This window comes from Camelus bactrianus, chromosome 2 (genome assembly GCF_048773025.1).
Source record: "Camelus bactrianus isolate YW-2024 breed Bactrian camel chromosome 2, ASM4877302v1, whole genome shotgun sequence".
NCBI classification, from domain to species: Eukaryota; Metazoa; Chordata; class Mammalia; order Artiodactyla; family Camelidae; genus Camelus; species Camelus bactrianus.
The window spans coordinates 102,857,067-102,869,511 of NC_133540.1; the positions used below are offsets into that span (position 1 = coordinate 102,857,067).

At 36.9% G+C, this 12,445-nt stretch overlaps 1 protein-coding gene across 1 annotated transcript in view; it reads left to right on the forward strand.

Moving 5' to 3' along the window:
- The window catches only part of COX7B2 (cytochrome c oxidase subunit 7B2), a 112,262-nt gene extending 100,065 nt beyond the window's left edge, over positions 1-12,197 (forward strand). The window contains exon 3 of the mRNA XM_010962599.3: positions 11,681-12,197. Coding sequence (XP_010960901.2) covers positions 11,741-11,986 — 246 coding nt within the window. The 5' untranslated portion in view covers positions 11,681-11,740 and the 3' untranslated portion in view covers positions 11,987-12,197. The remainder of the gene's footprint in view (positions 1-11,680) is intronic.
- Positions 12,198-12,445: the final 248 nt, after the last annotated feature.

Below are 12,445 nucleotides of genomic sequence, written 5' to 3' on the forward strand. Positions count from 1 at the left end.
GTTTAATGTATTGCCCTGGATCTAAGAAGAGGATTTATATATGGAGACATAATTTGGGAATCATCTAATCACCTATGATGATTAAGTTTATTAGTGTGACTAAGAATACCCAGAAAGAGAAAGAGCGTATAAAGTGAAAATAGAAAGAAACCCATGGCTAAGCCATGAAGAACTATTTCATTAAGGACCTGTTAGAGAAGGATGAGTTTGTAAAGAAGAAATAGCCATAAAATAGAAAGAAAATGAGGGGAATATTATAGAAGCTAATGGAAGAGAAGGTATCCAGAGAGATGCATCATTGGTGTTATTGTAGCTGAAGAGTCAAGAAAAGTGATTTAAATATGTCCATTTTAGGGACGGAGGGGCCATTATCGCTCTTTACAACATTTATTTATATAGAATGATGAGGTGGAAACTGGATGGAGTGCAAGAAGAATGAAGGGAAACTCAGGAAATGTCCATGGTTCATTAATTATTGTTTGAAACTAAATCTGTTTTTCCATGGGATAGTGTACTTCTACACATTCTCATACTGTGTACAGTTCACTTAGTATAAATTGCTGTTTTGGCTTAAGGTATTTTTGTTGTTGTTCTGGAACTGTTTTCTTCAGTTATATACATGAATGTTTTAGGTAGGGAATCTCCAGCATCATCTAGCTGTTGAGTGTATGTTGTATAAATATTTTGGGGCTTTCCAATGTTTTGGCAGTTACCGTTTGCAGGCTCTTACATAACATATGACAGTGATTATAAGGCATACTTAAAGGGAATACCTTCATAATCTATCTTACATCCAGTGCTGGATGAAACGTTCCTATGAAGCATGGCGATGACTTACTTTCCCAGTATTAATTCCAAGATTTTGTTACTCTCTCTGGCTCTTTAATGTAAGTTATAAAGTTATAGGTGACACTGCAAAATCATGAACTCTGAAGTAAAAGCAAGAAATTGCTTCACTTTGGCTATTATTAATTCAAAACACAATTAGATTCTAACTATCTTAATTCTGATTATTTTGTGTCTATCCAGCCTTAGAAATTGCCTACATTTGTTCTCAAAGACGTCTTTGAGGCTTATTTTGTCTATCCAGTCTTAGAAATTGCCAACATTTATTCTCAAAGTCTCTGCTATTATTTCTTAGTAGCATTAACAATAGATGTTTATGTTGGTTACAATATGATGTTCAATAAAGATGAAAATGTATTACAGAATTGGCAAAAGCCAGAAGGAGCTTTATTCCAATATGTTTATGTGCTACTATTACATGTGCTGTTGTTATGATTTTGACATTAAAGGAGATTCTCTTGATTTATACATGATTGGAGTTGAAGGTCACCTTTAAAGGGGAAGTGATTAAAAACTAAATTTTAGTCTTGATAGTTGGAGAAAAGCCCTTAAGAAACCTTTTCATCCCCATTCTTTTACATCTAGTTGTACTCACTTACAAACTTAGTTCATTCGTGCATTACTCCAGGAAACTCTTCATGAGATCTTTGGATAGGGAAGTTACCTCTTATTTTTGGTGGCATAGCATCCTGATCATATCTATTATAACACTTTTTACACTGAAACCTTATGATTTTCTGTCTGTCTCTCCCCACTGAGCATTCTTGGGAAGAATGGACCTTTTTCAGCCAGCTTTGTAACTCCAGTGTTTAGCAGGCTGCAGTCACATGATAGGAGCTTAACTGAATCCTGTTTAAGCAACAAAATAATCACAATGCTATTTAAGGTTTTCTAGGGGATCTTTTCATTATGCAAAAACTTGAAAGGGCAGCTTTCAGTTCTGGAAATAAGTAGCAGAAAAAAGAGTGTTCATGTACCCATCCTCACACAGTCCTAATTGCTCCTTGTAGTGACTTCTCTACACCAGTAGAACACGTTTATTTGAAACTTTTGATGTAGAAACAAAATGTCAGAGATGGAAGAAATTAGAGAGAAGCTAGTCCATTGATCCCTGTTATTTAATGAATGAATCTCTGTGTTTCCACTCCCACTCCAATGGACCTGTAATTAGATCAGTTTTGTTTTTTCTTTCAGTATTGTGGTATTTATTTGTTTTTTGTTTTGTTTTGTTTTGGTTTTGACCATTCAATATGCATTCCACCTTCTGGTAACGGCATCTGATTGCTTTTAGGAAGCCATCCATCTTCCATTCTCAGTCAATGTCCTGATTCTAGAGGAAGGCAAAGCATTCAGGTTCCATACCTGTTTCTATACTTAGATCTCTGTACCTCTTTTGTAACTAGCTTGCATTAGAAGAATATATACATATTTTTGAGTCTTCCTCAATTAAAATGTGAATCCAGGAAAGGAGTAGCTCAATCTATCTATTTATTCTCCAACCCCATTCTCCTATTTCTACCCATGTTCTTCTTCAACATATATTTGTAGTACCAAGTCATGAATGACCAGTACCAAAAGATTACTATAAGCACTAAATGGCAATTTAAAGTGATGTCTCGGTCTTTCAAATCTTATGATTTAGATTCAACGAATGTGATAAAATACAGTATCTGTTTAATAAACTCATAGTTCTGGCATCAGCAATGGTTCAAATCTGTATAATTTATATGTGTAATGAAAATTATGGCCTATTTGCATATAAATCTTACTTTTCCAATTAACAAATGTTCAAATTGTTAAATTATACTAATTTAGTTTAAGAATGCCCTTTTAGTCTGTGAAATGTTACACTCCATTAGATTAAAGAAAGAGAAACTGAAAGTAATGTCTTTGAAGCCAGAATTCCAACTGGAAATTTTAGAATTTCAAAAGAAGAATCTGTAGTCTGAATTTCTGTTGCATGTGTTTAGATGGATAACTTCCTTCAGAATTGCTTTCTTCTTTAGCCTTCTTCCCTCAGGGACTTAAAAACTAAAATGAAATGTCAGTTCACTAAAGCAAGCACCCTGCCCCAAGGTTTGGCAAAGTGCATTCTATCTTACTGTTTCTTCTAAAGCATCTACAAGGGGAAAAAAAAAAAAATCAGTTTACCAAAGTCAGCCCCTCTGGCCAAAGTCTTTTCACTTCCAAATAATGCATCCTAAATGGAAGAGAGAGAGAGAAAAAAAAAAAAAAGATAAAACGTCAACATCTTATTAAAAGTTTTTGAAAAGTTTCCAAAATTTTATGAAAGTGAAAAGAAAAAAATATGCTTAAAGACAGACCTGGTCTGGTAAAACAGCTTGACAAGTGATCACAGTAACCACTTCAGGACTGAGAAGTGCTCTTCTCATCAAATGGAATTTCTCTGCAAAGGCCCATTAAGTTGCCCAGGTGATGGCAATGACAAAAGTCTTACTTTTAAAGATTTTATTTACAGATATGTTTTTAGCAGAGTTCAGGAGGGCAGAGATTGTCCAAATTGGAAATTTAAAAAATCTGGAGTTTTCAGAAACAAGGAGGAAAGGGTTATTTTGTAGTACTAAATATTTCAATCTGAATTTGGATTTGATCAAATTAACTTCTGGAGTACACCGTTACTGGCCTAATTTCTGGTTAGCCACTGAAAACAATTTTTGTTAAAAATGGAAACACTTGGTAAATGGGTCTTTCAAAATTAAATTGATACCTAAAAGTTAAATATTTTAATTTTTTCTTTATTTTTATGTAAATATGTCAGTGACATACTTAGATTAAAGACAGAAATGCCTTGTGCATTTTCATTTCAAGATTTAAATGAAAGTTTCAATATGCACTGAGGAGTCATTGATGCAAGTCTAATGGCCACTGCAGAATCATAGAGCATTTAGTGAATAAAGGTAGGTGGGGAGGGGAGTAAGACATCTGCACAAATATTAAAACTGCAGAAGTTAGAATCACATAATGAAGGCTAACGTTAATTGCTATGAGGGTTGTTAAGATACTGCAGGCTTATCACACACTCCATACTCCCTGAGTCATATGTCACAAGTCCCCACAAGGAAGTGATTTGGTTTGTGAAATGCCTCCTAGAACTATTAAACCATTTAAGATGAGTGCAATGATGTAACAGCATTGAGAACACAGAGACATCCTTTCAAGTGTATGGTGGAAAACACTAATATGGAGATAGGCTCTGGGGGGGAAAAACATGGGATGTTAGGTAACTTCGGAAAGCACCGCGTGGCATCCCTCTCAGAGAATCACTGTGTGCATCAGCACCACAGAGGCTAGAGAAGTACTTCAATTAAAAAAAAAAATTGACTTTGTTACCACGTATTCCCCAACCATAGATGAGGCTGAAGCCCGTTTTGTTAGTAACACCCACTAGCATCAAACAGAACTAATGAAATAGGCACCTCTTAGGGGAATACAGATAGAAGGGCACTTTAGGACTGGAATCTGTGTCAAGCTAATTAAGCTAAAAGGTAAATTATGTATTCCATTCACTGGAATGAAATATTCTTCCATTAAAGTTAATAAAATAAAAACTCACATTCCACTTCATACATCAAGGTCTGAGAGTTCCATTGGTGTGAGGTGGATCCTCAAAGGCTGTCACTTTTAGGTGCCTTTGCAAAGGAATTGTGGTCTGGCTCTGCAAAGCCAAGCACTGGATGCAGAAATATGAAGACTGCAGAAGTTAGGGACTGGCACATTTAAAAACTTTAATTGGGTGAATTGTCCAAGTTCAAGTCCTTATCATTACTCATTATCATTTGCATCATTCCCCTGCAGACTCTTCCCCCACACCACAGTAATGTCTGAGAGGCAAATCTGACCCCGTAACTCACGTTCCTAATGTCTTTCATTGGCTCCATATTGTTTTCTGGAAAAAAAGTTTCTAGAATGTACTTATAACCACAATCTCTTTTCCAAGATTAAGTTGGAGAAATGCTGTGCATTTATCCAGGTGTTTTGATCTGCTGGATCCACTGAAATACGAAGTACTCTTCTAGCTGGACCAGACTACACAACAATCTATGAGCCATGGGATGCAGTTAATATAAAATCTTTTGAGAGGAAGCACAGTGGCCCCCTTTCTAACACTTAGCACATTGCTTGAAATAACAAGGTTACATATTTCCAATGTTTGAAATAGATTGTAATGTAAACATAGCCTGGATATCCACTTTAAGGAAATTTGCTGGGCCTACTAAAGTTTAATAGAAAACACAAAAAGAATTATTGCATGATCATGCTTTTGACTTGCAGTGGGCATGGAGAAAAGCCCCCAGCCTGTTACTGTTTTGTTCTCTTACACGTAGCTATCAGGAAGGGAGAAAAACAAATATAGCTGAAAGTACTTTGTGACTAAAGAAAACGTAATGGGGGCTTAATGTGTGAACAGCATTAATGTAATTAGGTTCATAAAAGGAATTGCCTAAATGAGCGCTGAGATTATTCCCAGGATGGACGTTATTGAGTGCTTTCAGTCTCCTATATAGGATAGAGGCGGTCTGTGCATTCGGACCGTGGGGAGACTGTGACGGACAGTACATAGCTTACAGCCCTGCACTCTTCAGGCAACATGTGCCATTCGAGGACATCAGCTCACAAGCTGTCCACTCTGTCATGTCTCCCTCCTGGCATAATAACCCACCACTGTAATCTGTCTTTTAATTTGTTCGGGTAACGGCCATTTCTGTAACTTTTTAGGCTTAATAAAGTGACATAGTCCACAGCCTTAAGCAAATGGCTGTCCATCCATCAGTTCAGTGAACTCAGGAGGTGATACCATTACGTATGAAACAGAAGTATTACTCAGCATTTCCACCAACAGCATTGCTTCATGCAGGGTTCCCAGAATTTCTGTTCCAAAAAGGCTAAAGGCTTAAGGAGTCGTGATGGGAGACACTGCACCATGTAGACTGAATCCCTCCTGGAGTTGCCTTGTCTTCTGAGGAATACATAAATGAAGGGAAGACACTGCAGGTTATATGCATTTTCATTTCAAGAAGATTGCCTTTTTACTGTTTCTTATTTTGTGTCAATATTCTGAAGCTATAAAAGCAGAGCAGAAATAAAAACAGGTGGAAATAAAGGTGTTACAGTTGAGTGATGGAGTCTAGGAGCCTTAGCTTTGAAAGTGTCTCATACCTTACACAGCAGAACGCCCTTGTTACTAGTGCTTTTAATGTTTTTAAATGCTGCCAGGTGTTTCTGTTGACTAACTTGTTCTCGGGGGGCCCCTGTAACTCTTTCAGGTCACTCAGGTACTGCTTTCTAAATTACCAGGGTGGCGAATTCAATTACTATTGTACTCTTTCAGTGGCCTAGAAGAATAAATGGTCTTCCTAACATGTTTTTCTCTTTAGGAAGGTCTAGAGTGTTAGAGCTGGATAGGACCTTAGAGATTATCTGATTTAGTGTTCCATAAACTTGTCTGATGAGAACTTGTTAAAAAATATAGACTCTCAGGCCACCCCTCTCCCCCGAATACTCTGTTACAGTATGTTTGGCTGGAGTCCAGGAATCTTACATTTTGTAACGAAGATTCCAAATGACTGAGGATCAGGCAGGTTTGGGAAAAGCCAAATTAGTCCCACTTTTTAATTTTATGGATGAGGAAGCAGATGCCTAGATAGATTAAGTGATTAATCTAGGTTGTACTGTACAACATTTTAAAAACTGAGATTAGTTCAGGGAAAAAAATACATTGATGGGCAACTTTAATGCACTCCACGGTAGGGAATGTATGTTCTTAGAATGTAAGCCTCTGTATTGAATAGAACAATGTCATTTAGAAGATTGTGGGAGAAGTGACAAGAGACACTTTGCACTGTATATAACAGTGGTTCTCAATAGGGAATGACTTTGCTCCCCAAGGGACATTTGATAATGTCTGGAGATAGATTTTTGGTGTCACAACTGAGGAGGTACTACTGGTATGTAGTCTATGGAGACAGGGATGCTACTAAATACCCTGCAGTGCACAGGACATCCCCCAACAACAGAGAATTACTTGGATCAAAATGTCAATAGTATCCAGGTTGGGAAACCCTGTGATTCATTTAATTGCTTCTTGAGCATCATCTCCCTGTGGGATTTCTAATAGTACTAAATGGGCATATTTGAGAAATAGGATGCAGTTTCCAATTTTCTTCCTGAAATTAGATAGAAAGCCCTGTATCAAAGCTAAGCAGGTCATTTATTGGTCTGGGTTAGGCTATACTTAGACTGAATGAAATTGATTTTTTTTTTTCTTTAGGACCAACCAGTAAATCCTTTTAGGATTCCTCCTCTTTTTTCTGCTCAGGTAGCTAGACCTGTCATTCCGAGCACACCTCAATTATATCTGCTTTGACCTTGCTGCATTCTATACCTAGATTGCCCAAACTCTAATTTCCTGGGATCAGCTAAAAGTTGCAGTGTCAATGTCTGCTGATTTTTAGCAGAAATTGCAACAGAGTTTTTGGTCATAATCTTAACCAAGAGGCTAAGTGAATGGAATACACAATTTACTTAGAGTAACTTATTTTCCAAATCAGTATGACTTTTTCCCTAATATATCTCAATTCTATCTCCTTTCTCTCTCTGTTATCAGTACTTAATTCAGGTCTTCATCATCTTTTTAATGAACCATTGAAATAAACCCTTAACTGACCTCTTAGCTCTTCTGCCACTTACTTTTGCCATCTTCTTACCCTTTCTTCACCTAACCTATCTTTGTAAAGTGCTTTTTTCCTCATCTTAACCTTTTCCTGATTAAACCAATCAGTGGTTTCTCCTCACCAATAAGAATGTTTCCCAAACTCAGATTACATATAGCATGTTTGCTTGTTTGTTTGTTTGTTTCACATATGGCATGTTTTTTAAAGAGGAAACACATTATTTCATCTCAACTTGTACTACCTTAAATTAATTTATTATAAAAGCACTTATATGTGTGTAAACATAAAATCAAATTCATTATGTTTAAAGCTAATACAATTATGGAACCAAAATATATTTTCATATTAAAAAATGAACCAAACTGTACAACAGAAGAATATTCAAATTTGCATATTAATTCAGTTATGACAGTTAATATTGTCCTGAAACTGTAACATTGCTTTCAGTGGCCTTAAGTTCTTGTATTTTCAAATGCTTTGCTATATAATAGGCTGTGGCTTGACTCCATTTGTCTAAGTATTTGTTCTGCTCTGGCATGAACACATTACTTAAATATAAAAGCTGCCTCCATTCTTTTCACATTAGCCCAGGACAGATAAATGTATACTAGTGCAACCAAAATGCAGAACAAAGATAACACGGGTAGTAGAAATCGATAAGCTATACCAGCCAGATCTCATATTATTTTCTTATGTTCCTTTTTAATATTGTGAAGCTAAAAAACACAGAATTAAGAATTGTCATTGTTAACTACAGAAAAGGCTTTGCGTGTGAGCACTGTTTTCTCTACAGTGGGAAGCAATGACCTACGGAATTGAGTTCAAATGCCATGTTACGGCATAGGATGTCCTCAGCGTGCTGCTGTCCTTTCCTCCTCCCTCCGGGCTCATCTGTGGGCATTTGCTGCTTCAACACTTACTACTTAGTGTTACTCATCAGGCTGCCCGCACACGTACTATTCCAGCTCTCTGTGCTTTTGCTTTTGCTATTAGGTCTACATTTTCTTCCCAACCAGTTTTGTTTTTTTATATTTCTTATTCATCCTTCAAGATCTAGCCAACTTGTCGTTTCCTCTAAAACCATTCCTTGAACCTCAGGTTGAAACGTACCTCTCCTCCCTGTGCTCTTCTTTGGCCTGTCTCCTCCCTTATAACAGTGCTGTGTTCATCCCCTCTCTCCACCATAAGCTACCGTAAGAGTAGGGGTGATAGCACTGGGACCCACCCCAGGCCCTGCCACACCACTCATCACTCCATAAATGTATAGTAAACTGAAGTGAACCGTTTTCAACTAAGGACCCATCTCTGGTAACCATGCTAGTTTTATGTTTGTTTTGTGTGTTTGTCTGTTTCCAATGCTCAGGATGGAATATACTTTAAGAAAACATGATGCAGTTGAAAAATGCACTGGATTTAGAGTCAGGACTTGAGTTCAAGTCTTGTCCTGACTTTTATTCTTGTGTGTAAAATGGAGATAAATCATCACCATCTTGCACTGTTTTTGCAGATGTGCAAAATTCTGGTATGATGTCTGGCAAACAGGTGTATATATTCAATAAACATTAGTTTCCTTCCTGCATTATGGCTTTACTTCTTTTTATGGCCTTCCGTGATTTAAAATTATTATTGTTACCAGTGAAGCTTCAAATCTATATACCTCTTTATCGCAGTTAGATTGAAGTATTTGTTATTTTTCCTGAACTGAGCTTCAACATTATGGTATAAAATAGATGAGACAGTCAATCTTTCCTTTTCATCCTCATAGGATACTTCACTCCCTTTAACTATTTATATTTATTCAGAGCATATTTCTTTTTTTATTGCCACAGGCATGAGAGAACCTCTACTTTGTTCTTATTGCCTAGAGAAATCTGTCTTCTTCCATCTCTTTGTAGTCTGTTTTCATCAGAAAGCATCTACTTTGAGAAACATTTTCTTTACCTGCACTACATTACTGAATTTCCTTTTTTATGCTTTTATATGGATATTAGAATCTATAACTTCAGTTCTTTGGATAATAGGCTTAAGGCTCTTCAATAACATAAAATTTATTGTAGAAATAAGTCATGTGGAGTTCAGCGAGATGGAAAATTTCTTTAATCAGTGGGTTACTAGCTCTTACATGTGTTTTATAAACAAAAGTAGATAAAAGGCAGATATGAAGGCAACTGAGACGGATGTAGCTAATGCTGACAAGGAAAAACAAAAAAAGGAATGAAAAGACTGCAGTTTGCTTATTATAGGATGAAATGCCAACTACTAACTACAGAAGGAGTTCCTAATAGAAAATTCTTAGTAATGGACACTTATTGGTACAAGCAAATTCAGACTAGATAGAAAAGAACAGCTTCACAGAGGTGAGAATAGCCAAAGAATGAACTAAGCTACAAAGGGATGCAGTCAGTGTCACTAGAGACAATGTATCTGACTTTCAACTTAGCATGAGGATAGGAATAATGAACTCAGTTTGTCATAAAGCAGCAGGCATGGGTTGATGACCCACAAGAGATCCCTATTATCACAAATTATTCTCTGGTTCTGTACCTTCCTAAAGACCAAAAGCTCTGTGTGGCACAAGTGCTTTTGTATTGGATTAAGGCTGCACCTGTCATACTCTGATCCATTTCACCTTCAACCAGCTCTCTGAATTCAATTCAGATTAAAACTAGTGCCTTTTGGTGGAGAGATTCATGACTAACAGGAAAAAAAAAAAAACTGAGTGTTTGGAACCTCAGAGGAAATGCATTTGGTTCTTTTTTTTTTTTGCCCTGTTTGTCACAATCACGAAGAGTACCACTTTACCATCTGGTAGGAAATAAAAGAAAACCTTAGGGTCTTGTTTTCTAAGTTGGGAATAAAATCATTTCAGTTGGCAAATCTCAGTGAACAGTTATAAGTTTTCAAGTACTGACCTCAGGCCCTTTTGTAGCTTTGTTGCCTGCATTTGGGCCACAGTTAACATATGTCATTGCTGGAGACTGAGCACTGTTTGACAGCCTGCACAAAGAAGAGGAATTGACAGAACTCATCCATGTTTTTCTGCTTCTAGATCTCTTGCTCAGTATAACTATTTGTTTAAAAAATATAAATTAGGGCTATTAGGATATGTGCATCTGATTTCATGATTTGAGGCTTACTCTCAGTTGGTTTTAACTTCTTATGAGGATACCAGACTTCATTCATATCTCAGATTGGTTCAAAAATGTTCATTCTACACTTTTGTGTCATCTACTGTGTATGCAAAATACATCCTTTGCTCTTGAGATTTTTCAGACTATCGGAGGAGAATGTAAAGATAATTCCTCAAGAGAATGATAAGACAAGCCACAGACTGGAAGCAAATATTTGCAAAAGGCATATATGATAAAGGACTGTTATGAAGGTTCATTGATTGTAATAAATGTAACAAATGTGCTGCTCTGGTCCAGGATGGAGAAGGCATACAGGTGTGGAGTCAGGATGTCTATGGGGACTCTACTCTCCATTCAGTTTTGTTGTGAACCTAAAACTATTCTAAAAGTAAAGTCTGTTTTTAAAAATGATGAAGCCAATGCATCATGTTAAATGCTATGGAAGAAAGATTATAAGCAGTGTAGAAGCCCAGAGAAGAAGGGCTTATTCAAGCCTAGGGAGGTTTGAAGAAGACTTTGTAGAAGTAGTGACTTCTAGACGGGGATTTAAAAGGCAAGTAGAGTTTTACCTGTAGGAAGGTACAAGACAAGAATTACAGGTAGAGATAGAGAAGTGAGGGTGAGGGAGTAGGGGAAGGGGATTAAAAGGAATACAGGAAATTGGCAAGAGGACGAGGAGGTATGACATACCCTGTGAATCCCTTGTAATTCTGACTGAAACCGGAGTTTTTAGTAGACACGTAGGTCATCGGACTATTGGGGCATGTTGGAAATTTTAGCCACTGTAGCCATTTTATCAGCCAGACATTGTCTCAGTTTGCCATTGAAGAAACTAAGGTAAAGAGAGGTAAGCTAACTGTCCAAGTTCATATAGCTAATCAGTGACAGAGCTGAGCCTCAGATCCAGACATCTGTGATATCAAAACTCACGTCCCTGGCCACACTGTAAGGAGTGGTGTGGGTGAAACTGAATGTAGATCAGATGTCATTGCCTGTCTTTTGTTTTTCCAGGTTTCTTTGCAAGGAAATAGACCAGAAACTTCAGTCAACTGCAATTCTATCACATCTTCCATGATGTTTCCCTTGGTCAGAAATGCACTAAGTAGTCTGAAGATTCAAAGCATTCAGCAAATTAGGGCAAGACAGAGCCACTCCAAACAGTCACCAGATTTTCATGACAAATATGGTAATATTCTACTAGCCGGTGGAGCCACTTTCTGTCTTGTTGCATGGGTGTTTACAACCACACAGATTGGAATAAAATGGAACCTGTCCCCTGTTGGCAGAGTCACTCCAAGAGCGTGGAATGATGAGTAACCATCAAAGTTACTGTAATACAGAGTTGTTTCAAAATCAACTTGTCATTTAAGTACACTGTTGCTCATTTACATACAGCATAATTGAAGAAATAAAATGCATTTGAAACCTTTGAAAAGTCATTGAAAATAGTCATTATAGTGCCTGGAAGAAAGGCAGTAGCAGTAGGTATAGATTACAGGGGATTATGAATAATAAATGTTTGAAAGTATTATTAACGAGCATGTATTTTTCTGGCTCAGTGATTTACTCTGGGTATCCTTCAGTAGATATACACATATATGTAGTTTACAAATTAACTTGTCTGGCAAATCCTATTGACTCTTCCTTTAAAACATATTCATAATTGACCATTTTTCACATCCTTTATCTTTCCCTCCCTGATCTGAACCACATACTTTCACTGGAATTATAAAAACTTTCTAGCTCGTCTCCTTTGTTTTACACTTGACCCCCAAG